The sequence below is a fragment of the Lonchura striata genome, chromosome 22 (genome assembly GCF_050655825.1).
Source record: "Lonchura striata isolate lonStrDom1 chromosome 22, ASM5065582v1, whole genome shotgun sequence".
Taxonomy (NCBI): domain Eukaryota; kingdom Metazoa; phylum Chordata; class Aves; order Passeriformes; family Estrildidae; genus Lonchura; species Lonchura striata.
In genome coordinates, this window is record NC_140724.1 from 6,443,275 (window position 1) to 6,467,264 (window position 23,990).

The 23,990-nt window shown below is 63.2% G+C and overlaps 3 protein-coding genes across 5 annotated transcripts; all 3 read right to left on the reverse strand.

Moving 5' to 3' along the window:
• Positions 1-673: 673 nt before the first annotated feature.
• Positions 674-8,219, reverse strand: MXD1 (MAX dimerization protein 1). 2 transcript variants are annotated; one of them, XM_021545377.4, is made up of 6 exons: positions 8,041-8,219; positions 7,849-7,948; positions 4,978-5,007; positions 3,889-4,003; positions 3,249-3,408; positions 674-3,170 (listed from the first exon to the last, which is right to left on the reverse strand). In XM_021545377.4, the coding sequence occupies exons 1-6, from the start codon at positions 8,111-8,113 to the stop codon at positions 2,980-2,982; spliced, it is 669 nt and encodes a 222-aa protein (XP_021401052.3). In that variant the 5' UTR covers positions 8,114-8,219; the 3' UTR covers positions 674-2,979. The 2 variants fall into 2 exon arrangements, with proteins under 2 accessions (XP_021401052.3, XP_085415384.1); XM_085559258.1 differs by having other exon boundaries at positions 674-3,408; positions 8,041-8,217.
• An 842-nt stretch (positions 8,220-9,061) lies between these two features.
• On the reverse strand, positions 9,062-11,773 carry SNRNP27 (small nuclear ribonucleoprotein U4/U6.U5 subunit 27). 2 transcript variants are annotated; one of them, XM_021545387.4, is made up of 6 exons: positions 11,568-11,773; positions 10,860-10,980; positions 10,175-10,284; positions 9,968-10,047; positions 9,821-9,885; positions 9,062-9,354 (listed from the first exon to the last, which is right to left on the reverse strand). In XM_021545387.4, the coding sequence occupies exons 1-6, from the start codon at positions 11,602-11,604 to the stop codon at positions 9,300-9,302; spliced, it is 468 nt and encodes a 155-aa protein (XP_021401062.1). In that variant the 5' UTR covers positions 11,605-11,773; the 3' UTR covers positions 9,062-9,299. The 2 variants fall into 2 exon arrangements, with proteins under 2 accessions (XP_021401062.1, XP_085415386.1); XM_085559260.1 differs by having other exon boundaries at positions 10,175-10,287.
• A 769-nt stretch (positions 11,774-12,542) lies between these two features.
• Positions 12,543-23,686, reverse strand: ADD2 (adducin 2). The gene is made up of 14 exons (XM_077789233.2): positions 23,467-23,686; positions 22,167-22,305; positions 21,596-21,747; positions 21,041-21,121; positions 20,821-20,970; positions 20,212-20,355; positions 20,050-20,148; positions 18,700-18,879; positions 17,658-17,915; positions 16,754-16,873; positions 16,587-16,676; positions 15,804-15,954; positions 15,641-15,724; positions 12,543-14,765 (listed from the first exon to the last, which is right to left on the reverse strand). The coding sequence occupies exons 1-14, from the start codon at positions 23,632-23,634 to the stop codon at positions 14,467-14,469; spliced, it is 2,115 nt and encodes a 704-aa protein (XP_077645359.2). The 5' UTR covers positions 23,635-23,686; the 3' UTR covers positions 12,543-14,466.
• Positions 23,687-23,990: the final 304 nt, after the last annotated feature.

The following is a 23,990-nucleotide window of genomic DNA, read 5'->3' on the forward strand; positions in this document are numbered from 1 at the left end:
CCCACACCCCCACGTTCCCTTTGTGCCACCACAGTCCCACACCCCACAGTCCAGCCCCCAATCCCCCCAGCCCCCTCTGCTCCCCTGTTCCTTCACGTCTCCCCAAAATCCCCAATGTCCCCATGGCTCCAAACCCTCATGTCCACCCTTGTTCCTATGTCCCCCGTGTTCCCCAAGTCCCCCATGTTCCTCATGTCCCCTGTCCCCCATGTCCCTCAAGTCCCCCATGTCCCTCATGTCCCCCACGTTCCTCATGTCTCCCATGTCCCCCATGTCCCCCCTGTCCCCCCCGCCCTTCTGCTCCCATCCCACGCCCCCCCACCCCCATGTCCTGCCCATCCCCCAGCCCCGTGCCACCCTGCCTGTGCCCCCGTCCCCCCGCTCCCCTTCCCGGCAGGTCCCTCCCCGGTCACCACCGTGTCCCCACTTGTCACTCGAGGGCCCTCAGGGCAGGCGTGGCCCCGCGGGTGGGGCACCTGCCCCAGGTGTGGCACCGGGCTGGGTCCCAGGTGCCCCGTGCCCCTCTGTCACCCCCATGTCCCTGTCACCCTGTGTGCCCCCCGTGCCACCCTCCCACCCTGGGCTGCCCTGCCCTTGTCCCCCCCGTGCCACCCCCGTGTCCTTCTGCCACCTCCATCCCCCGTCCCCTCACCTCCTGCAGCAATTCCGGCTCTTTCGTAACCAAATAATTTATTTCCTAACAATCAAACAAGACAGAAATATCCATGGACACAGCAAAGATCTCCTAAAACACAGAATTCCTAAAAAAAAACCAACAAAAAGCACCATTCTATTGGCTTGACATGGGGGTTCAGCCCTGCAGTGGGATTTTTGGATGTTTACAGCAGGAACGGCTGGAATTGGATCCGGGTCCGCTCCCAGCTGCTTGGGAAGCAAAAGGAACAGAACAAATGATGGGAAAAGCACAAATCAGAGGTGTCCCAAAGGAAAATAAAGGAAAGCTTGAGTGGAGACAAGATGGCTCTGCTGGAAAAATGAAGGACAAACATTTTGGTGCTTCCCGGGAGCTGGCACCTCGGGATCTGCCTTCCCTAAGGAAAAAGAAAGGAAAAACAGCCCAAAAATGGGAGTTTGTGATTCCCACCCATCCGTGCCCCGACCCGACTCCCCCCACTCCCTGGATTTTTTTTTTTTTTGTCACAACCTATAAAAAAGTCCTTCCTGCAGCTTGTTTCATAGGAATGCTGGTGGATCAGTGAATTCCAGGAAAAGGCTGGCACCACCACTGGGACCCGGGGATTCGGGGTCAGTGCAGCGTTTGGGGTTCCCGGAGCACAGCCCGACAGTGCAAAGGGCTGGGAAGGGTCAGGCTGGGACAGGATGGGGAAAAAAGGGGGAAAAAAGGCATTGGGAGCTCAGAAAGGCACAAACCTGCCAAAACCCCTCATTTGTGCTGAGGCCAAACCTTCAGAATGTCCAAAACCAACCAAAAATCAATGTTTTGTACCTCTGGAAGGGCCTTCCCAATGCTGGGAATCACCGGCCCAGAGGGCTCCGCTGGGATTCCCCAGGTGGATCAAAAACCACCTGAGCCGTGGCCCCCAGAGGCTGGTATTCCTCTTTTTCTCTCAATTTTCCATCTTTTTGCCTTTTTTTCCCTCTTTTTGATGGTGCAGGGGGTTGAGCTCAGGTGCCCACAGTCTGTGACAATGCCAGAGGGTGGAAAATTCCAGCAGCTTCAAAGGAAAATTCTTTGTGGTTTGTGTTTGTTTTTTTTTTCCCTCTTATGAGCCAGCACATGGAAAAAAGAGACAGAACCTGGGGGATTTGGGCAACTTGTGGGGCCTGTGGGTGGCTTCCCACGTCCCCATGTGAGCCAAAAATGGGATTGGGGTGTTAAAAAGGAAAGGAAAAGGGGAAAATGAGAAAGGGGAAAAGGGGAAAATGAGAAAGGAGAAAAGAAGGAAAGGAAAAGGAGGAGGAGAAGGAGAAAAAAGAAACAATAAAAGGAAAGGGGGAGAGGGGCAAGGAGGAAAGGAAAAGGAAAGAAAGAGGAAAGAAAAAAGGAAGGGAAAGGGGAAAGGACGAAGGAAAAGCAAAAGCACTGGAGTCTCCTGCTGCTCATCCCCTTGCACTCCATGGAGCTTTCAGCACCTGCATTTCCTGAAAGGGACGGGCAGAGGGTCAGGGCTTTATCCCAGCGCTGGGAAAAGCCCTGGGAAGGCTCCAGGGGCTGGAAAAGCCCTGGGAGCAGCTCGAGGGGAAGAGGAAGGTGCTGGAAGCAGAGCTCTCTACGTGCCAGCATTCCCAGAGCGCCTCCAAGAGCGGGAAGTGCTGGGAATGCTGCAGTGCACTGGGGAGCGAATCCACAGCGCGCCTGGGAACCCCCCTGCCCCTCCTTCCCTCCCTGCCGTGGCTTCTGGAACCTTCCAGGAGCCGGGAGCAGCCCCGGGGGATGGTGCGGGGTTATTGCTGAGCAGAGGCATCATCTTTGTGCTGAAGGGGTGGAGAGAGGCCCTGGGCTCCCTCCGAGGTAGAAAAAACTGTCCCCGAGACGAAAGCGTGGGAAGGGAACTCCAGGAGCCTGGAACGCCACATCCAGGAGTGGGGATGGCTCTGAGCCTGTGCTGAGCCGGGAGTGCTCCGGGAGGGCTGGGATGGGGTCCCTGAATATTTAGAGTCGGGGGAAGGGAGCCCCGACTGAGGCTGATCCCTGTGCCCGAAACGCTCCCAGCTCCCCACGGATGGGAACTCCACGAAGCATCGGATCTGCTCCCAGAGAACTCAGCTCTGCGGCTCCGAGACCGGGAACGTGGCGTGGCCACCAAAGGTGGAGAAGGTCGGGAACACCGGGCAGTGACAGCCCGGGGAAGAGCCCAGGGAGGCTCCTGCGTCGCTGTTATTGCCGGGATGTTCCCGGGCCGGGCCGCGGGAGCGCGGGCGGTTCCGTGGTGCGGGGGAGGCTGGCGGGGTCGGTGTGCTGCTAACGGGACCCCCGGGGGCGGCGGGCAGCGCTCCCTAAATCCCGAGGGCGGGAAGCTTCCTGCTGCCGGCCAGCTTGGCCCTGGTCCCGCCGGAGCTGGAGTAGCCCTCGTCGCTGCCCAGGCTCTGCAGGCTGCCGCGCTCGTCCGAGTCGCTGGGGCTGCTGCTGCTCCAGTCCAGGTCGGCCGGGAGGTCGTCCGTGCTCTCCACGTCCACGTCCATCTCCTCTGCCGGGGCAACGGGAGCGGTTGGGGCTCCGGCACGGCCTGGCCTCCCGCCGGCCGGGCCCCAGCGCGGGCGCTCACCTTGGTCCGACTCGGAGCGCTCGGAGGCGAGGCTGGAGCCGATGCTGTCTATCCTGACCCGCTCCATTCCCAGCTTCTCCAGCTGCCGCTGCAGGTGCCGCTGCTCCCGCTGCAGCTGCTCGATCTGGTGCAGGGCCCGGCGCTCCTGGTCCTCCAGCTTCTGCGGGGAACACGGCACCGTGAGCCCGGGATTCCCTGGGAGCCACCCGGGATTCCCTGGGAGCCACCCGGGATTCCCTGGGAGCCACCCGGGATAGGGCACCCTGAGCCCAGGATTCCCTGGGAGCCACCCGGGATAGGGCACCCTGAGCCCAGGATTCCCGGGGAGCCACCCAGGATTCCCTCTGAGCCACCTGGGACACAGCACCCTGAGCCTGGCATTCCCACCCAATCCAGCCCGGCGCAACCACCGCCGGCTCCCATCTCCAGCACGTTTGGGATGTGGAGCTGCAGGGACTCCAACCCTCCCGGTCATCCCAGCCCAATTCAAAACCCCCCCAGTTACCCCAGCCCCATCCCAGCGCTCCCGCCGTTATCCCATCACGATCCCAGCGCTCTCCCGGTTCTTCCAGCGTTCTCCCGGTTCTCCCAGCCCGTGCCCCGGACTGGGGTGCCGCTCTGGGCTCCGGTTTGTGCTCACCTGGATGTGGAGCCGGGCCCTGGTGAGGAGGCTGAGCGTGGTGTGGCGCCCGGCCGCCGCGCCCAGCGGCACCAGCCCCTTCAGCCGCTCCAGGCACAGCCGGAGCTGGGCACGCCTGCAAGGGAGCACGTGGCGCCTCAGCTCCCCAAGGGCATTCCCAGCCCAGCTGCCGGGAGCTGACCCCGAGCAGGAGCCTTCCCGGCCTCCACGGGCTCCAGGAACCGGGAGGGAACCGCACCAGGCAAAAGGACGCCTTGGGAAAACCTCCTGGAAAAACCCTGCTGGCACCCCGGGCTGCTGGGGCCATGCCAGGCAATGAGATGCCAATGGCCTCGGGATTCTGGGTGGGAATGGCCACTTTTGGTCGTTCTCTTCCATCCCAGGAGTGCTGTGGGGCTCCTGCTGACAGCTGAAGCTGCCCAGGCTAACACCCAGCTGCAAATCCCTTGGGAGTGCTTCCTTTCCCTCTTTTCAGTATGAACGGGGTGGTTTTGGGTACAAAAACCACAGATCCCTGCAGGAGCACTGGCTGTGCTCCAGGAATCCTCCCCCTTCCTCTAACATCTGGGTTTTCTCTGCTTTAACAGGTTAATGCAGGAGGGAGGCTCCAGCTCCTCGGGGAAATCCCTTTTTGTGCTGAAAAAAGCTGGGGTGCTCCCAGCACAGCCCAGTTTCCCTGGGTCCATTCCCAATCCCAACATGTAGGTCAGATCCTTGGGAAGGGGTTGTGACACCCATCCCGGGCAGCTCCAAAGGGATTTTGCAATGACCTGCTGGTCTTGTTTGGGACACGCTGGGAGTCAACAGGGATTTCCTCACCCAAAGGGCCTCGGGATGACAACACAGGCAAAAAAAGTGGGATTTGCTCGGGATAAATCCCAGACTGGCTCAAAGATGAGCCTGTGAAAAGATCATTTTCCTGAATAAGCAGAGCTGTGGAGCTTCCCAACAACCAGGAACAGGGAATGCTTTAATCCTTGGTGTCCTTTATCCCATTCCTTCCCTGCCAAGCCATCTCAGCATGGTGGAACACCCCTGGAGAAGCAGAAATTCCCCCCAGCCCGGCTCCTGACAACCTCTGGCACTCACCTGTTCTTTTCCATCTCATTGTGTGTCGACCTGGAAGAGAAGGAAGAAGTTATTAATTCCTCTGCCTGATTAGAGATTACCAGTTGGGATTAACATGTGGGAATTAGCAAAGGCTCCCTGGAAAAACTGCAGACCCGGGGGGCTTCCAGGGATGGTGAGGGGCAGGATGCAGGCGGGCAAGTGGCAATAAAAGGGTCAGGAAAACCACGAAATGGGATTTTAAACCAGACACCCAAGGTTTAGAGCTGGGATTGGGATCAGCAGCTCAACCCTGTCCCTCAACCCAGGAACACAAATTGGAAACAGCCTTCCCTGTGTCCAACAGCTGAGAGCAGCTCTGGAGGAGACCCCAGACACATTGAGCCCACAACAAATCCCCCTGAAGCTCCCAGCTCCCACAGAGCTGGGAGAAGGTGGGAAGCACAAGCCAGGACTGATTTTCCCTCCACTGAAATCCAGGAAGAAGCCACAGGAGGCAAATTCCCAGGAATGGTGCTCAGGGAAGAGCTGCTTCCCTGCCCACTGACTCCCTAAAACCTCCAGCGGCCTCAAGAAGCTCCACTCCAATTTGGTAAAAAAATGTTGTTGTGTGCCTGAAAACTGAAATGTGGGAATAACCCAGAGGCTGTTTGGATGAGGATGTAAACTGGGATGGCCCCACGGGATCTGGGAGTTCTGGAAAACCAGGGATGTCATCAAAGGGAAAACCAGGGATGCCACTGAAGGGAAAACCAGGAATGTCACTGAAGGCAAAACCAGGGACATCACCACCACAGCAGTGGGAGATGCTCTCTGAGGTCTCCTCCCCTTTTCCAGCAGCCTTTCCTGATGGATCACCCCGCTCCCGTGGCTCTGCTGGCATTTTGGCCACAGGTCCCAGGAATGTCCCCTTCCCACTCCAGGGGGATTGTCCTGGCACACTGCAGGGCTCAGCTCCTCGGCTCCTGGGCAGTGGCTGCACTCAGCTTCTCCCTGGATCAATCTGCACGTCTCACCCAGCCCTTCACCAAGGGGCTGCAGCTTCACGAGCTTTTCCCTGGATTCTAAATTATCCAAACACTTGCTGAGCACAGGTACAGACAGGGCTGAGGCTCCCATCACCTCCACAATCCTGAACTACAAATTCATCCTCTTTTCTGCCTGGATCCTCCCTGGAAGGGCTGCTTTCTCTTCTGGACTTGCATTCCCCATCACCAATATTTAGAGGGAAAAAAAAAAAAAAGAATGAATTGATGGGTTTAAATTCTGGATAAAATAAACACGGACAGAGGGGATGGAAGCTTCACCCTGGGGCAGGTGGAGCTCCCACATCCTCTCCAAAGCCACAGAGCCACTGGTTTGGATTCCCACCGGTCTGAACACCAGCTTTCCCCCTGGAATGTGCTTTTTATTCCTGAAAACCACAACAAAATTGGCCCGAAGCGAACCAAAAATCCCAGAAGGAAACCCGGAGCATGTCCGGGCAGGACAAAGCCCCGGTAATTCCCGGGAGCCCGTTTGATTCTGCCGCCCCGGCCCCGGGGATCACGAAGCAAAGGTCGGCGACGGTGGCGTCGCGCCGGCGGGAGCAGAGAAGGGTGACAGATGTGCTGCCACCGGCACCGGCTCCTCCCGGGGTGACAGAGGGTGCTGCCACCGGCACCGGCTCCTCCCGGGGTGACAGAGGGTGCTGCCACCGGCACCGGCTCCTCCCGGGGTGACAGAGGTGCTGCCACCGGCACCGGCTCCTCCCGGGGTGACAGAGGTGCTGCCACCGGCACCGGCTCCTCCCGGGGTGACAGAGGTGCTGCCACCGGCACCGGCTCCTCCCGGGGTGACAGAGGTGCTGCCACCGGCACCGGCTCCTCCCGGGCACCGGGACGGGGCTGCCGCCCCTCGGAGCGTCCCCGGGCTGGGGACACGGCCTGCAGCCGGCCCAGGGCAGGGGGATCCCGGCTGGAGGGGGGCAATGAGGGCTCCGGGGTGTGGGGTTCGCCCCTGGAATTCCGTGTGGGAATTCAGGAGCACGATGTGGGCCCCAGCTCGGAGGAAAGGGGGGGCAGGATTTCAAAGCAGCCAGGAGCCAGAGGGAGGAGGGAGCAGGCAGGGCTAAGGGGGGACTCTGGGTGGGATTTGGGGCGCGTTGGAATTCAGGGGGTGACAGGAGGGTCCCCTCCAGCCCCGCCAGGGCCTCTCCGGTCACCCGGGGACAGAACGGTCCCACCCACGGTGTCACACCCGCTGACAGGCGGACTTTGGTGACAGCAGAGCCACACCCAGTCCTGCCCTGCCCGGTGACAGCAGGACAGCCGTGACAGCCCCCGAGCCGGGACACCGGGGACAGCCGTGACAGCCCCCGAGCCGGGACACCGGGACACCGGGGACAGCCGTGACAGCCCCCGAGCCGGGACACCGGGGACAGCAGGGTCCCCAGCCTGTCACCTCCCGGGGACACGAGGAGCGCCCTGTGCCCCACACACCCGGGGACAGGAGGTGTCCCCGGCCTTGTGACACCGCAGGGACGGCGGGGGCCCCACCGGAGCCCGGGACCGGGTAGCCGGCCCGGCCCGGTGCCCGGCCCGGTGCCAGCCGGGCACAGGAGCCCCGGGCCTGTCACCACCAGGGGCCACAGGGACCTCGGCAGCGCCACGCCAGGAGGGAGCCCCGGCCCTGCCGCACACCCGGGGCCCGTCCGAGCGCGGGGAGCGGGGCGGTCCCGAGGCCCGGGAACGGCGGCCGCACCGGGCACCGGACACGGCGGCCCCGGGCCGGTCACCCCGCCCGGGGGCTCAGCGGGCCGGGCCGCGCGGGGCCGGAGCTGCCCCGGCCGGGCCCCGCAGCCGCCGGGCCCGCTCGGGCCGGTTCCCCCGCCCCGCCCGGTGCCGCCGTCACCTGCCGCCGCCGCCGCCGCTCCTCCGGGCCTTGGCGCGGCGCCGCGGGGCCTCGCCGTCCTTCCCGCCGGGCCACAGCGAGGCGTAGCCGTGCTCGGCTTCTGCGGAGACACAACGGCGGGCGCGGGTCACCGCGGGGCCCGGCCGGGGGCACCGGCGGCACCGGGAAGTGGGGGGGGGGCGCGGGGGGTACCTCGCTCCCGCCGCTCCAGGAACTCGGCGGCCTCCAGCAGCATCTGGATGCCGAGGCGGGGGGCGGCGGCCATGGCGGGGCCGGGGCCGGGAGCGGGGGCGGCCGCGGCGGGGCCGGGACGGGACCGGCGCCGGGGGGGGAGCGGCGGCCTCTGCCCGCCCCGAGCGCCGCTCCGCCAGACCCCGCGCGCGCCACGCCCCCGCCGCCGCTCATTGGCCCGGACGGGGACAGGCCCCGCCCATCCCCGCCGCTGATTGGGCGGAGAGGGGAGGCCACGCCCAGCACCTCCACGAGCGGCGGGGAGGAAGCGTGGCCGCGCCTGAGGACACGCCCCCCGCTCGCTGCTATTGGACGGGAGCGCCACGCCCTCCTGCTATTGGCCCGGCCCCTCCTGCGGCGCCCCGCCCACGCGGCCGGCCCCGCCCCCTGGCCGCACGCTCTGCCCTGACTCACTTCCTGCCGCTCAGCCAATGGCGAGGCCGGACGGGAGGGGGCGGGGCCTCGGCTACGTCGGGCGACGTACGCACGGACCGGGACCGGGACCCGGAACCGGGACCGGGACCCGGAACCGGGACCCCGGGATGGGAACCGGGACCCCGGGATGGGAACCGGGAACCGGGACCACCGGACACGGACCCCCGGGATGGGGACCGGGACCCGGAACCGGGACCCCGGGATGGGAACCGGGACCCCGGGATGGGAACCGGGAACCGGGACCACCGGACACGGACCCCCGGGACGGGGACGGGGACCGGGACCCTGGGACGGGGACCGGGGACCCGGGAAACGGGACCACCAAACACGGACCCCCGGGATGGGGACCGGGAACCGGGATGGGGACCGGGACCACCGGACAGGGACCCTCGGGATGGGGACAGACCCCCCAGGACAGGGACCCCCACAGGGCTGGGACCCCAGGGCTCACACGGGATTAAGCTGATCTGCGGCATTTCCAAGGATTTCTGGGAGGGGGACTGGAGGCCCTGCTGTATCTCTGAATGATAAAAATTAAAGGAAAAAATACATCCGGGGTTTTATTAACAGGGAAACAAACCAAACCCAGGGAGAACACAGCAAAATCCCAGCCAGAATCTGACCTCTGTTGTAAAACAACAACAACAAACATCTGGGAAACGGAAACTGGCGGCAGCTCTGGCTGTGGGAGTTGTTGGGAGTAACCCGAATTCCGCTGGAATCCAGCACGGGAGCCAGCCAGGAGAGTGCAGGGAAGCGAAATCCTTCTGGAGCCGTGTGCCAGGTCAGGCGATGAAATCCAGGGGCCTGTTGAATCCTCCTTTTCTGTTCATGTACTGCCTGTGCGAGGATGGAGCCAGGCTCAGCCCCGGGTCCAGGGAAATCGGGACACAACCGCCCCGGGAGGCTGGCAGCGGGGCTCAGCGCCTCCAACTCCCCATGGATTTAACCAAAGAAGGCTCCCAGCAAGGAGCTGCCCCAGAGGAGCCCAGGTTGTCGTCACAAAGGGAGCAGAATTGACAACCTGGGTGTTTTTTGGGAATAAACCAGTGAGCGGTGTCGTTCCTGCTGCTCTGATCCTGTCCAGGCCTCGCTGGGCACATCCCACCCGTTCCTAAGCTGCTCCTCACTGCTCTTCTCCCTCATTTCCCGTTCCCAGGGGGATCTGCAGAACTCTCACCTCTGCTTTTGAGTCTAAACCTCACTGAGCTGCAGTTTTCCCCTGATTTCACTGGAGCACGGTGAGACCGTGGCCACAGCTGCCCCACAAACCAAACTCCCCTTCCCACCCCAACAGGGGACACACCTGTACTTCCTCTTCTGGGACACATTGATGGCGTAGGCATTGGCAGCGCCGTCCACCTTCTTCCCCTGGGGAGAAAAATCCCAAAATCCCACGGATTATCCCCAAACAGGGCAGCTGACACCGCAGAGCCCCCGGAGCGGCGCTCACCTTGGTGGTATCAAAGGAGGCAAAACCCATCATCTTCATCATCTCGATCTCCTCCTCTGTCTTGCCCTGCAAATCCTCCTCTGGGGGAAGAAAACAGGGGACTGAGCAAGCACAGATGTTGGAATTCCCAAAAATCCGGGTGGCCCTGGGCTGGTCCTGGCCCCGCAGGGCACCTGGGGGTGCTCCAGGAGGAAAATCCCCCCTCACCTGTGATCTGCCGCTCCTTCTTGGAGTCCTTGAGCTCCTTCTTCTCCTCATCCCGGCGCTCCTTGGGCCGTGCTGGCGACGAGGAGCTGGAGCGGTGCCGGCGTGGGGACCTGCTGGGGCACACGAGCTGGGGCTGCCATTCCCACCTGGATCCCCCTGAAATCCCAGGGGAGCTGGGGCTGCCATTCCCACCTGGATCCACCTGGAATTCCAGGGGAGCTGGGGCTGCAATTCCCTCCTGGAATCCCAGGGGAGCTGGGGCTGCCATTCCCACCTGGATCCACCTGGAATTCCAGGGGAGCTGGGGCTGCAATTGCCTCCTGGAATCCCAGGGGAGCTGGGGCTGCCATTCCCACCTGGAACCCCCTGGAACTCCAGGGGAGCTGGGGCTGCCATTCCCACCTGGAACCCCCAGGATTTCCAGGGCAGCTGGGGCTGCAATTGCCACCTGGAACCCCCTGGAACTCCAGAGGAAATGGGGCTGCAATTCCCACCTGGAATCCCAGGGGAGCTGGGGCTGCAATTCCCACCTGGAATCCCGGCCTGGAGCTCCTGCTGTCCCCAAGTCACCCAGGGTGCCCTCAGCTAGCTGTCCCCACCCCACGGTGGTGTCCCTGCCATCACCTGCATGTCCCCACCCTCACCTGGACAGTCCCACCCTCACCTCCACGGTCCCTGCCCTCACCTGGATCGTCTCCGGTGCGGGGAGCGGGACCGGCTCCTCCTCCTGTCCCTGTCCCGGGACCGGGATCGCTCCCGCCGCCGCCTGTCCCTGTCCCGGGACGTGGAACGCGAGCGCCGGCGCTCTGCCCGGGGAAGGGTCAGCTGCTGCTCCCTCCCGCTTCCCCAGGAAATCCCACAGAAAACCCCACAGAAAGCCCCGGGACAGCCCTTCCCACCCCTCCGGGACAGCTCTGGGCTCACCGACCCCTCTGGGCACCCCCAGGAGATGGGGAAGGAGCAGCAGGAAAAATCTCCGGTGGAGCTGGGGGGAACCACCCAGGGGGAAATCACCCGGGGGGGTCAGCCAGGAGGGGGTGATGAACCCAAAAACCTGAGCAAGGTGGAGAGGGGTGGCAGGAGGAGAGAAGGAGGAGAAGGAGAGGAGGAGGAGGAGAGGAGGAGGAGACGAAGAAGAGGGGAAGAAGGATGGGGAGGGGGGGAAAGAGGAAAAGGAGAGGAGGAAGAGAAGAAAGCGGAGAAGGAAAACAGGATGAGGAGGAAGAAGAGGAGGATGAAGGACCCACTCTCTCTGTGCTCTCACAGAACCGGGGGCTGCCCGCCCTGGAGGGTCTCAGTGGCCCCCGCCCTGTCCCGCTGAGCTCCCCCGGTCCCCCCGGTGTCCCCGGTGCCCCGGTGTCCCCGGTGCCCCGGTGTCCCCGGTGTCCCTCACCCCGCCGCGGCGGTGACCGGGAGCGGCTGCGGCCCATGGCCGCCGCTCAGCCCCGCTGCTGTTCCCGCGGCGGGGCCGGCACCGGCACCGGCACCGAGACCGGCACCGAGGGACCGGGGCCGGCACCGAGGGACCGGCCCGGGTTCGCTCAGCGCCGCATCGGCCCGGTCCCGCCGCTCGCCCCGAGAGCGCGCCCAGGCCGGGAGGAAGAGGAGGGACGGAAGGGGAGGGAGGGAAGGAGGAAGGCGGGGCCGCCACCGGCATCCGCAGCCCGGCCCGGCCCGGTCCTTTTCGGCTTCTTTTCTTCCCGTTCCCGGCCCCGCGCCGCTTTCCCGGTTCGGGTCCCCGCGTTCAAGCGGCGGGCGCGGCTCGGTGCCGGCCGGAGCCCCAAACGTGCCGGGCCGTGCCTGGGTTCGGTAGCCGGGGGGTCCCGAGGGGTCTCGGGAAGCTGCTGGAACCGTCCCGGTGTCCGGCACAGCCGGTGCCCGCGGCTCCGGGACGTTCCCGTGAGGGCTCCGAATGGGGGAGTCCCGTTCCTGAGCCATGGCCCGTCCCTGTCCCACCCCATCATCCCCTTCCCATTCCAGTCCCAATCCCCATTCCATTCCCACCTCGATCCTGTCCCACCCCACCATCCCCTTCCCATTCCAGTCCCACCTCGATCCTGTCCCACCCCATCATCCCCTTCCCATTCCAGTCCCACCCCATCATCCCCTTCCCATTCCAGTCCCAATCCCCATTCCATTCCCACCTCGATCCTGTCCCACCCCATCATCCCCTTCCCATTCAAATCCCAATCCCCATTCCATTCCCACCTCCACCCTATCCCACCCCCATCATCCCCTTCCCATTCCCAGCCCCATCTGAATCCCAATCCTCATTCCATCCCATCCCCATTCGAATCCCAGTCCCCATTCCATTCCCACCTCCATCCCCATCCCATCCCTCACCCCTCAGCCTCCAGGCGCTGCCGGGTGCCAAACACGGGGTTTATTATTTACAGCGGCGTTCCACGCGCTCCCGGCCGCGATTGTCACTCGCGGGGACCGTGCCACACCCCGGCCTCCTCCCGGTGCCGTTCCAGGCTCAACACCGGGGCTGGAGGAGAGGTGCCGAGCCCGGCTGGACTCGCCCTTCCCCGCTGCCAGGGTGGGATCAGCCTCTGTTTTCCATGGAGGAGGAAAATCAGATCAGGGTTTGCCCCCAGCCCGGGCCTTGCTGGAGCGAGGGGAGGGGGAATGAGGCCAGGGCTGGTCCAGGGATGGGGTCTTGGCTCTGGTGCCCTCCAGCGTGGTGATGATGCTGGCACTGGAGCCTTCATCCCTTTCCTAGAGGGGAAGCTCAGTCCCGGGGTCCCCTACAAAGCCAGAGGCCTTTGGGAAAAGGGGTGACAAAGGGACAGACCCTTGGGGACAAAAGGGGTGACAAAGGCCCTGGGGACAGACCCTTGGGGACAAAACCCCTGGGGGAGCCCCCGGGTGGGGCTGGGGGTGTGGCAGTGCTGTCATTCAGGAATTCCCCCAGGTGTGACAGTGCCACCCCAGGGAGGTGACACTGCTGCCCAGGGTCACCCAGGGGGAACAGGCCCAGGGGCAAAAATGGCCTCAAAGAGCCTTAAAGTCAGTGGCAGTGAGGAACAGCCCCCCCGTGACAGGGTTTAGGGGCTCAGAGTCCCCTCGGTGCCCCCCATCCTGCAGGAGTGGGGTGGGGACCTCTGGGGGGACACTGGGCAGGACAAAGGCTCTTCCCAAAATCCAGGCTCTGGCAAGACCCCTGCCTGGGCTCTCTGCTGTTTCCTGCATCCCCCAATCCATGGGATTCCTGCTCTTCCAGAGGGGTTCCAACCCCCAGGAGCTGCGAAAAGATTTGAAACCACAGCGGTGGCACGTGGGGAAACCCTGCTGGGGCGGGGGAACCCCAAAAAAGCGTTCTGGGGCATTCCAGACCCCTCCTGGGCAGGGCCCCATGGGGGCAGGAAGGCTCAGGGCGAGCACCCCAGGAAACGGGGGGAGCATGTGGGGCTGATCCCGGTGATTTATCCCCAAATCCCAGCGCTGGAAGGGCTGTGGGGAGCACGGCCGTGGCTGGGGCTCTTCCCGGGGAGGGGTGGCCAGGAGGTTGCAGTGCTGGGAGGGAGGGGAACGCCGGAGGGATGGAAGCTGTGCTGGGAATCCAGAGCTGGGAAAAGCAGGGGCCGGCGTGGCCGGCGGGAACTGGCAGCGTGTGTTCATCCCGAAGTAGCACTTGGTGAGTGAGTTTTGCTCAGTTTTAAATAACACAGACAATTCCCGGAGGTTTTTTTTTTCCTGTTTTCCCAGGTGTGGGTCGTGCAGTGAGGTGGGGGCTTTTCCAGCGGTGGGAAATCCTGCTGCTCTTCCTTGGGTGGGGAAAACACGGGCTGGGGGTACCAGGAGAAGGGGATGAAGCGGTTCTTGAGCCCGAGGAGGGGAAGATTGCAATCCAGGGAGGAAAAACCTCAGCTCCTCCTTCAGGAACAGTGATCCCTGCCTTCAGCTCGGCCCCGTTCTCCTGGCAAAGCCATGGACAATTTTCCTGGAGATGAAGCCAGCGCCATTCCAGCAGAGCTTGAAACAGAAGGTGAAGAAAACAACCACGAAACACCCTTTTCTTCCTCAAATCGAGCAGATCTGGGCTCTGGTGGAGGAAATTCAACCCTTGGCCTGCAGTGGGAAGGGGCTGGAGCCCAGGAGGGAGAGGGGGAGGGAGGTGCAGCGGGAGTTCCCCAGACGGGGACCAGTCGCCCCGAGCTCGGTGGCCGCCCCAGAGACGGGGACGAGGGGGACGAGGTGGCTCGTGGGGCCCGGCCGGGTGCCGGGGGCTGGGGCCACGCCTCGGGCTCCTGAGATCCGGGGATCCCACGCGCCCGGCCTCGGGACACTCAGGATTCGATCTTCTCCTTCTTTTTGCCTTTTTTCAGGAAAGATGGGGTCCGGAATTTCTTCTTCTTTTTGGAGGGCGATTTGGAAGGTGAACCGTCGGGGGACACGGGGTTGCTGGTCACTGTCTCCTTCTCCTTGGGGGCATCCTGGTCAGCGTTGGTGGTTGTCCGGTCTGTGCCCCCTTTCCCAAGGTTTTCCTCAGTGCTTTGCTCTTCCTCCTTCCCGTTCACCACCGCTGGTGGCTCCTTCTTGGCAGTGGAATCAGGGGGGGCTTGGCCACCATCGCCCTTCTTATCACCTTGGGGAGAGGGAACAGGGAATTGGGGCAGCAGCACGGTGTTGTGGGGGGGTTGAAAATCCCCCTAAATGTCCAGTGGGGCCTGGGCAGGAGCAGGATTGTCCTCCACGAGCGGAGAGCGTTGGGATTTGATCCTGTCCTGCCACAGGCACTGCTTCCCCGAGCCCCCGGAGCCACCCCCTCCCTGCGGGACAAGCGATGTGGGATGGAGAGCCGGGAAGAGGCAGCAGGAGAAGCGGGGAGCAACAACAAGGAGGGATTCCCCAGGGGATTTCCTAAGGGATTTGGAGACCGAAGATCCCCCCGAGCCCGTGTCCCTCGTCCGGGGTGGCCTCTCCGTACTTACTACGGCGCCAGGGATTCAGGGGTAACTCCTTGGGTGACAGGCACACGGGGAGGAAAGAGAAAGGAGACGTTGTGGAGACAGACAGACAGACGGACGGACACCACGAGACACCATGGCAGAGCCAGCAGCCCCCGAGCCGCGCCCCGGCACCCGCCGCGGGTCGGAACAGTGGGAACGGCGCACCCGCCGAGCGTGGGGACTGGGGGCACAGGGTGTCCCCTGCACCCCACAAAGGTGGGCACAGGGTGTCCCCTGCACCCCACAGAGGTGAGGGTGAGCACAGGGTGTCCCCTGCACCCCACAGGGGTGTCCCCTGCACCCCGCAAAGCCACCGGCAGACGCTCATGTCCTCCTGCCACGATCCCCGTCCGTCCCCAGCCCCTCTGGAGCAGGGTGACAGCACGAGGTGACACGAGGTGACAGCGAGCTGCATCTCAGCACGGTTTGGCCACAGCCGCCCTTGTCCCCCCAGTCCTGCTGCTCACTGGGACCCCAGCCCTCATTTTGGGGTGCTCGTCCCCCCACTCACCCTCCGTGGGCTGCGCTGGGGGCTCCGGAGGGGGCGGCTCTGGGGGGGGAGCCCCGCTCTCCTCTGCTGCCGCGTCCTTCTCGCCTGCGCAGAGAGACGCGCTGGCCCCGGGTGCCCTCGGCGCCAGCCGGGGCTCTCCGGGGGTTTTGGGGGTCTCTCCTACCCTGCAGGCGCTTCTTCCTCTCCACCTCCTGCTTGTACTCCTCCAGCTCCTGGTCCGTGAGCTGGCTGAAGGGGTTGGGGGGCTCCGGCTCCGGGGGAGCCTCTTCCCCACCCTTCTTGGCCTCTGCATCCCCCAGGTGGCTCTCGGTGGACTGAAACAGACCCAGGAGTGGTGTCACCTACCCCAGAGAGATGTCACCCCCCCAGGCAGTGTCACCTACCCCAGAGAGATGTCACCCCCCAGAGCAGTATCAACCCCCTCATGGGGAGATGTCACCCCTCCAGAGCGGTGTCACCCCTTCTGGAACTGTGTCCCCAGCCTCACCCCAAGCAGTGTCAGTCCCATTGGAGCAGTGTCCCCACCCCAGGCAGTGTCCCCACCCCAGCACTGTCCCCTCTGCCCTCGGGGCAGTGTCCCTGCCTGCCTGGTGTCACCTGTGCAGTGCTGGGGAACCAGGGACGGGTGCTCTGGGCAGGGGCACCTGGGGCTGGGCACGTGTGGCCTGGGACAAGAGGTGACACGGGCTGACATTGGTCTGGGGACAGTGGGGACATGGGGTGACACAGGGTGTCTGTCCCAGGGCTGGGGACATGGGGTGACACAGGGTGACAAAGGTGACACAGGGTGTCTGTCCCAGGGCTGGGGACATGGGGTGACACAGGGTGACAAAGGTGACACGGGGTGTCTGTCCCAGGGCTGGGGACACCGGGGACACGGGGTGTCTGTCCGAGGGCAGGAGACACAGGGTGACATGGGTGACACAGGGTGACACGGGGGCCATACGGGGCTGCGGCTGCTCTCGGCGATGACGCTGGCCAGCAGCTGCGACTGGGGCCCAGCTGACTTCACGTCCTGGCGGTTTTGCTCGCGGATCTGTGGGGGAGGACGGGGCTCAGTCCCCCCGCGAGGACAGGACGAAGCCCCCCGAGCCCCCCCTGTGCCCAGCCCACCTTGTTGCGCATCTCCAGCACCTCCTGCGGGTCCGTGTAGAGCGGCACAAACTGGTTGGGGTTCTCGATGCGGATGGGGGTCCCGCTGCTGCCCTTCTCCACCTCGTCTGCCCGTAGCCACTGCAGAGCCAGAAGGGGTTTTGGGATTCAGGAGACCCCCGGGATAGAAAGGGGACCCCCACAAATGCAACTTGTACAAGGAAAGTTACAGCCAGGCTAGCGCTGCGCATCAGAACCCACAGGTGGGATGATTACTCCTGGTTATTTATTTATCTGTTAGCAGCTGGTCTGACATTTTCTTTATTCTGTCTTTGTACAGAGGGAAGACCCCGATAAACACTCCCTGCATAGAAGGAAGACCTGACTAAATGCATCATACATAGAAGGAGGAGCCCAATAATAGAGGAAGACCCCAAAAAAAGCAACTTGTGTGGAGGGGAGACCTTGATAAACAGGTGTTACATGGAGGAAAGACCCCAATAAATGCATCTTGCACAGGGAGAGACCCCAATAATAGAGGGGAGACCCTTATAAATAGGTCTTGTGTAGAAGAGAGATCCAAATAAAAGCATTTTATGTAGAGGGGAGACCCTGATGAATGTGGGGAGAGCCCAAACAACACATCTTGTCTAGAGAGGAGACTTACGTAGAGACCCTGATAATAAAGTGGAAACCCCAATAAATGAGGAGACCCCAATAAATGCATCTTGCACAGAGGGAAGACCCCGATAAAGCCAACACCACTCACCCCCACGAGAATGGGATGGTGGGATCCCAAAATAATCATCATTACAGGAAGCAGGTGGTGCCTGGGCCTCCCCACACCCCCGATTTTATTGGGATCCACAACCAGGACCCCCTCCAGCTGCCCGGCCGCCGATGCCCAAGCCCCGCTGCCCCTCACCGTGGTCTTTGTCCTCTGGGCGCCGGCGCTGCCCTGCGCCTCCTCGGCCAGGCTGACCCTGGTGTAGGTGTTGGGGGTGTTGAGCCACCTCGTCTTCTCCTTCTGCTGCTTCTGGGCGTGCTGGCGCAGGGCGGGGGTCCCGGCGGGCTCCTCCTCGAACACGAAGGCCGTCACGGTGGCGGGGATCAGCACGTCGCTCTTGGGCTTGCTCTTCTCCTGCACGAAGGGGTAGCGGTACGTGTAGCCCGTGCGGTAGCCCTGCAACACACGGAGAGGGGAGTCAGGCACGCGGGGTAAACCGAGGCCTTGGCTGGGGCTTTGTCACACACAGGGAGAGATATTGGAAAAGCAAAGATTCATAAATTCCCGTAAAGAAGAATTAGAGGGATACGAAAACAGCCAGCGCTGTTTAATAACCTATTTTAGTGAAAGAACCTTTTGCACTTGTATGAATTATAGGTCTTGTCCGTGGGGCTCAGTGAACAAGGTATGTAAACATCTCTAGAAAGAGAAAATTTGATGACGTTCAACAGCCCTTGCCAAACACTGAGCTGGGCTTCGCTGCACTGCTGACCAATTAGGTTTAACCCAGTGCATTCTGATATTTCCTATAAATATGTGAATAAAGCAGGGGCCTTCCCTGCAGGAAGAAATGGAGTTCTTTCTGCTTTATCACAGCCCTTTTTGGGGTGGCTCGGGAGGGTTTTCTGATAGCTCCTATAAATATGTGAATAAAGAAAGGGGCCTTCCCTACAGGAAGAAATGGAGCTCTCTCTACTTTATCACAGCCCATTTTGGGGTGGCTTGGGAGGGTTTTCTGATATTTCCTATAAATATGTGAATAAAACAGGGGCCTCTCCTGCAGGAAGGAATGGAGCTCTCTCTGCTTTGTCACAGCCCGTTTTGGGGTGGCTTGGGAGGGTTTTCTGATATTTCCTATAAATATGTGAATAAAGAAAGGGGCCTTCCCTGCAGGAAGGAACAGAGCTCTCTCTGCTGTCACAGCCCGTTTTTGGGCTGCTCGGGTGGTTGTGGCGCTCACCAGGTTGTCCAGCATCCTCATGAGTGCCTCGAACTCGTGCTCGCCCAGGCGGCTCTTGTGCAGGGGCCCGAAGGTGGTGCCGGCGCGGCGCACGGCGCCCGGCCCGTGGGGCCCGCGCTGCTGCGCCCGCTCCAGCACGATCAGGTTCTCCGCGCCGCCCGCGCTCGCCAGCGCCGACACCTGCGGGCACCGGCACCGCTGGCACACCGGGACACCGGGACTGCCCCGCAGCCACCCCCGGAGCCCACACAGCGGGGAGGAACGGGCACAGGGCTGGCACAGCCCAGGGCGTGGGCAATGAGGGGCACAGAGCTGGCACAGGAATGGCAATGAGGGGCACAGAGCTGGCACAGCCCAGGGTGTGGGGATGGAAATGAGGGGCACAGAGCTGGCACAGGGATGGCAATGAGGGGCACAGAGCTGGCACAGCTCAGAGCATGGGGATGGAAATGAGGGGCACAGAGCTGGCACAGGGATGGAAACGAGGGGCACAGAGCTGGCATGGCTCAGGGTGTGGGGATGGAAATGGGCACAGAGCTGGCATGGCTCAGGGTGTGGGGATGGAAATGAGGGGCACAGAGCTGGCACAGGGATGGAAACGAGGGGCACAGAGCTGGCACAGCCCAGGGTGTGGGGATGGAAACGAGGGGCACAGAGCTGGCACAGGGATGGCAATGAGGGGCACAGAGCTGGCACAGCTCAGGGCATGGAGATGGAAATGAGGGGCACAGAGCTGGCACAGGGATGGCAATGAGGGGCACAGAGCTGGCACGGCCCAGGGCATGGGGATGGAAATGAGGGGCACAGAGCTGGCACGGCTCAGGGCGTGGGGATGGAAATGAGGGGCACAGAGCTGGCACAGGAATGGCAATGAGGGGCACAGAGCTGGCACGGCCCAGGGCATGGGGATGGAAATGAGGGGCACAGAGCTGGCACGGCTCAGGGCATGGGGATGGAAATGAGGGGCACAGAGCTGGCACAGGGATGGCAATGAGGGGCACAGAGCTGGCACAGCTCAGGGCATGGGGATGGCAATGAGGGGCACAGAGCTGGCACAGGGATGGAAACGAGGGGCACAGAGCTGGCACAGGGATGGCAATGAGGGGCACAGAGCTGGCACAGGGATGGAAACGAGGGGCACAGAGGTGGCACAGGGATGGAAACGAGGGGCACAGAGCTGGCACAGCTCAGAGCACAGAGCTGGCAGTGAGTGGCACAGAGCTGGCACAGCTCACTGCCTGGGGCACCCTGGCTGAGCTGAGACTGGCACAGCTCGGGGCACGGTCTCTGGGCTGGCTGCAGAGCCCCGGCCCAGCTCGCTGCCCGCTCCCACCGCAGCCCCGCGCTCACCTGCACCTCGCAGGCCGCCTGCAGGTGGAAGATGCTGTAAAAAGCCTCCTCGGCCGTGTCGCCCAGCGCCAGCACGCCGTGGTTCCGCAGCACCAGGATCTGCGGCGGGATGTCAGCGGGGCATGGCGGGGCGACCCCCGCGCCCCCCAGGTGTCCCCTCACCTTGCAGGTGGGCCCGAGGCACTTCTGGAGCTCCACACGGTCGGCCTCGTCCTCCACCTCCCCGCGGAAGTCGAAGTAGGCGACGTCGCCCAGGAGGAGAGCGGCGCGGGAGATGGGCAGGAGCCCGCAGCGCATGGCCGACACCTGGGCACGGGGGGCAAGAGGGCAGGGGGCCAAGGAACCCCAAACACCCCTCCAAAAACACCAGCAGCCACAAAAAAACACCAACAGCCCCCCCAAAAAACCCCACCAACAGCCCCTCCAAAAACCCCATCCCTTCCAAAACTTCCCAACCCCAACTCTTCCCAAACCCAACCTCCCCCAAAAGCCTCCACATTCCCCTCAAAAGCCTCCAAACCCCCCAATCCCTCCCAAACCCATCCTCCACCCAAACCCCAAATTCCTTCAAACACCTTTCCACCCTCCCAAATCCCCCCAAACCCAAGCTCTCCCACATTCCCCTAGCTCCCAAGCCCCCCAAATCACTCCAAACACCTTTCCACCCTCCCAAACCCCCCCAAACCCAACTTCCCCCAAAAGCCCCCACATTCCCCTAACTCCCAAGCCCCGGGCCCCTGTCCCGGTGCCCCCAGCCCGTTCCCAGCCTACGGCGGCCGCGGCCGGGGTGTGCAGCCGCACGATGCAGCGGATGTCGGGGCGCGCCGCGTAGATGGCGGCGTGCAGGCTGAAGCTGCGCGCGTCGGGGGCGAAGCCGGTGCTGCCCTGCTCCACCACGGCCCCCAGCACGTTCACCTTCACCTGGGGGGCACGGGGGGCTCAGGGGCTGCTCCCGCCCCAGGCAGCCCCGGGGAGGGAGGTGGGGGCTCACCAGGCTGGCCGCTGTCACCTCGCTGCACGCCAGCCCCTGCGGGGCCACCAAGAAGTGCTCCTGCTCCTTGCTGACCCGCAGCTGCCACGGGGGATGGGGTGGGGTGAGAAGCAGCCCCAAAAAAAACCCCAAATTAACACCCCTGAGAAAGCTCCACACCTCTCTGATGGCCCCTAAACCATTAAAACACTTCCAAAACTGCCCCCAAACCAACCCAACAACAACCCCAAAACCCCACAAACTGCCCCCCAAAATTACCCACAAACCCTCAAAATCCTAGTACACCTCAAATGTCCAAAACCCAAATCACCGACATCCCTCTAGGAACCCATCAGCTCCCAACCTTCCAAAATCCACCAACCCCCAAAATCCCACCAGAGAACCCCAGGCCCCCTGTTTTCCTGGGTCGGTGACATTTTGTCTCAGTGACAGCAGCATGTCCCTGTTGTGCTGAGCTTGTACCAGTCCAGCAGGCATCAAAAGCCCCCTGAACAGCCAAAACAACCCCAAATCCCCCCCAAACACCCCCAAACCCCCCTATTTTGGGGTGCTCACGGTCACGGCGGCGTGTCCCAGCTGTGCCCAGCCGTACAGGTCCAGCAGCCGGTGGATGCTGCCCACCTTGCAGCGCATCAGCCGCTCGCCCTTGGCCAGTGCCGGCCCCTCGGTCCCGTGCAGGTCATTGATGGGGGTGACCGACGCCAGCCCTGGGGATCGGGGACCCCCCAAAACCACGGGGGGGCTCAGCGGGGGCAGAGGGTTGTGGGGATGGGTTTGGTGGTCCCCGGGCATCAAAGGTTTGGTGGTTCCCCAGGTTTGATGACCCCAAAGATTTGGTGGGCCTCAAAGGGTTTGGGGGATCCCAGGGGTTTGGTGGCACCCCAAGAGTTGGTTCCAAAGGTTTGGGAGTCCCCCCAAGATCCCAAAATTTGGTGGTCTCAAAGGTTTGCTGACCCCAAAGGTTTCTGGGGTCCTCAAGGTCCCAAAAGTTGGGTGGTTCCAAAGCATTTGAGGCCCCTGAAGGTTTTTGTGAGATTTGGAGGTTCCAAGGTTGCAAAGATTTGGCGTCCCCCAAGGATTTGGGGTTTTCCCACACCACCCCTCGTCCCCACGGAGCCCCACGTACCCATGGGGGAGGTGGGCAGGGCGGCGGGGGACGTGGTGGCCATGAAGTCGGCGATCTGCCGCAGCGCCCACACGTGCGACGAGTTGTTCCCCTTCTTCATCTGCTCCTGGATCAGGCTCTCCAGCTCCTCCCGGAAGGACTGCGGCACGGGGACAGGTGACAACGGGCCGGGTGGCACCGCTGGGGACATCGGGGCAGGGGCAGCGCCGTGGCTTGGTGGCACTGGCAGGTTGGTGTGGGGGACACCATGGCTCTGGTGGCACTGCCAGCTTGGTCACACAGTGATAGTGACATCACCAGCTCGGTGACACGGTGGTGGTGGCACTGCTGACTTGGTGGCAGCAGCACTGCCAGCTCGGCGCCACAGTGGTGATGGTGGCATGGCCAGCTCGGTGCCACGGTGATGGTGGCACTAACACTGCCAGCTCGGTGCCACGGTGGTGATGGTGGCACAACCATCCTGGTGTGGGTGACACCGCTGGCACAGTGGCAGCAGTGGTGCTGGCAGCTCAGTGACAGCAGCACCGCGGTGGCAGTGGCACTGCCAGGTGGGGACACGCACCACCGCGTGGTGACATCTTGGGGACAGCAGGGATGGGGCGGCGACAACCAAGGATGGGGCCAGGGACAAGAAGGGGTTGGCGACAGGGACGGGATTTGGGCCAGGAGGGGTGGGGGACATGCAGGAAGAGGCTGGGGACACGAAGGACAGGGTTTGGGGACACGAAGGACAGGGTTTGGGGATGTAAAGGAAGGTGTTGGCACAGATGGGACGGGGTTGGGGACAGACAGGACGGGGCTGGCACTGATGGGACAGGGTTGGGGACAGACGGCATCAGGCTGGGGACAGACAGGATGGGGTTGGGGACAGCAGGGACGGGGCTGGCACACACGGGATCGGGTTGGGGACAGCAGGGATGGGGTTGGCACACACGGGACCGGGTTGGGGACAGCAGGGACGGGGCTGGGGACAGCAGAGATTGGGTTGGGGACAGCAGGGACGGGGCTGGCACACACGGGATTGGGTTGGGGACAGCAGGGACGGGGTTGGGGACAGCAGGGACGGGGTTGGCACACACGGGATCGGGTTGGGGACAGCAGGGCCGGGGCTGGCACACACGGGATCGGGTTGGGGACAGCAGGGCCGGGGTTGGCACACACGGGATCGGGTTGGGGACAGCAGGGACAGGGCTGGCACACACGGGATCGGGTTGGGGACAGCAGGGACGGGGTTGGCACACACGGGACCGGGTTGGGGACAGCAGGGCCGGGGCCAGCCCCAGCGCGGCCCGGGGCTCACCGGGCTCTGCAGGATCATTGTCACCCGCTTCTTCTGCTCCATGAGGTTGAAGTCCTGGCGCAGGTCCCCGGCCCCGCTCCGCGCCCGCAGCAGCTCGGGCTCCTCCGGGGGGGCGCAGCGCGGCCCGGGGGGCTCGGGCAGGGGCTCGGGGCTGGCGGCCGTGCTCATCCTGGCGGCGCGGGGCACCGGGGCACCGGGGACACGCGGCGTCAGCGCCGCCGCCCCCGGGTACAGATTGGGGAGAAAGCACCGAAAACACCGAGCGGCTGCGGCCGGCAGATAAGGGCGGCGGGGACACGCCCTGCCCGGGGCGAGGGGACAGCGCGGGGACACCGCGGAGGGGACGCTGCCCGGGCTGGGCGACAGCCCGTCACAGCCGAGAGCGGGCACAGGGCAGGGATGGAGCTGGGAACGGGCACAGGGCACCCATGGGCGCTGAGAACGGGCACAAGGCACCCATGGGAGCTGGGAACGGGCACAGGGCAGGGATGGAGCTGGGAACGGGCACAGGGCACCCATGGGCG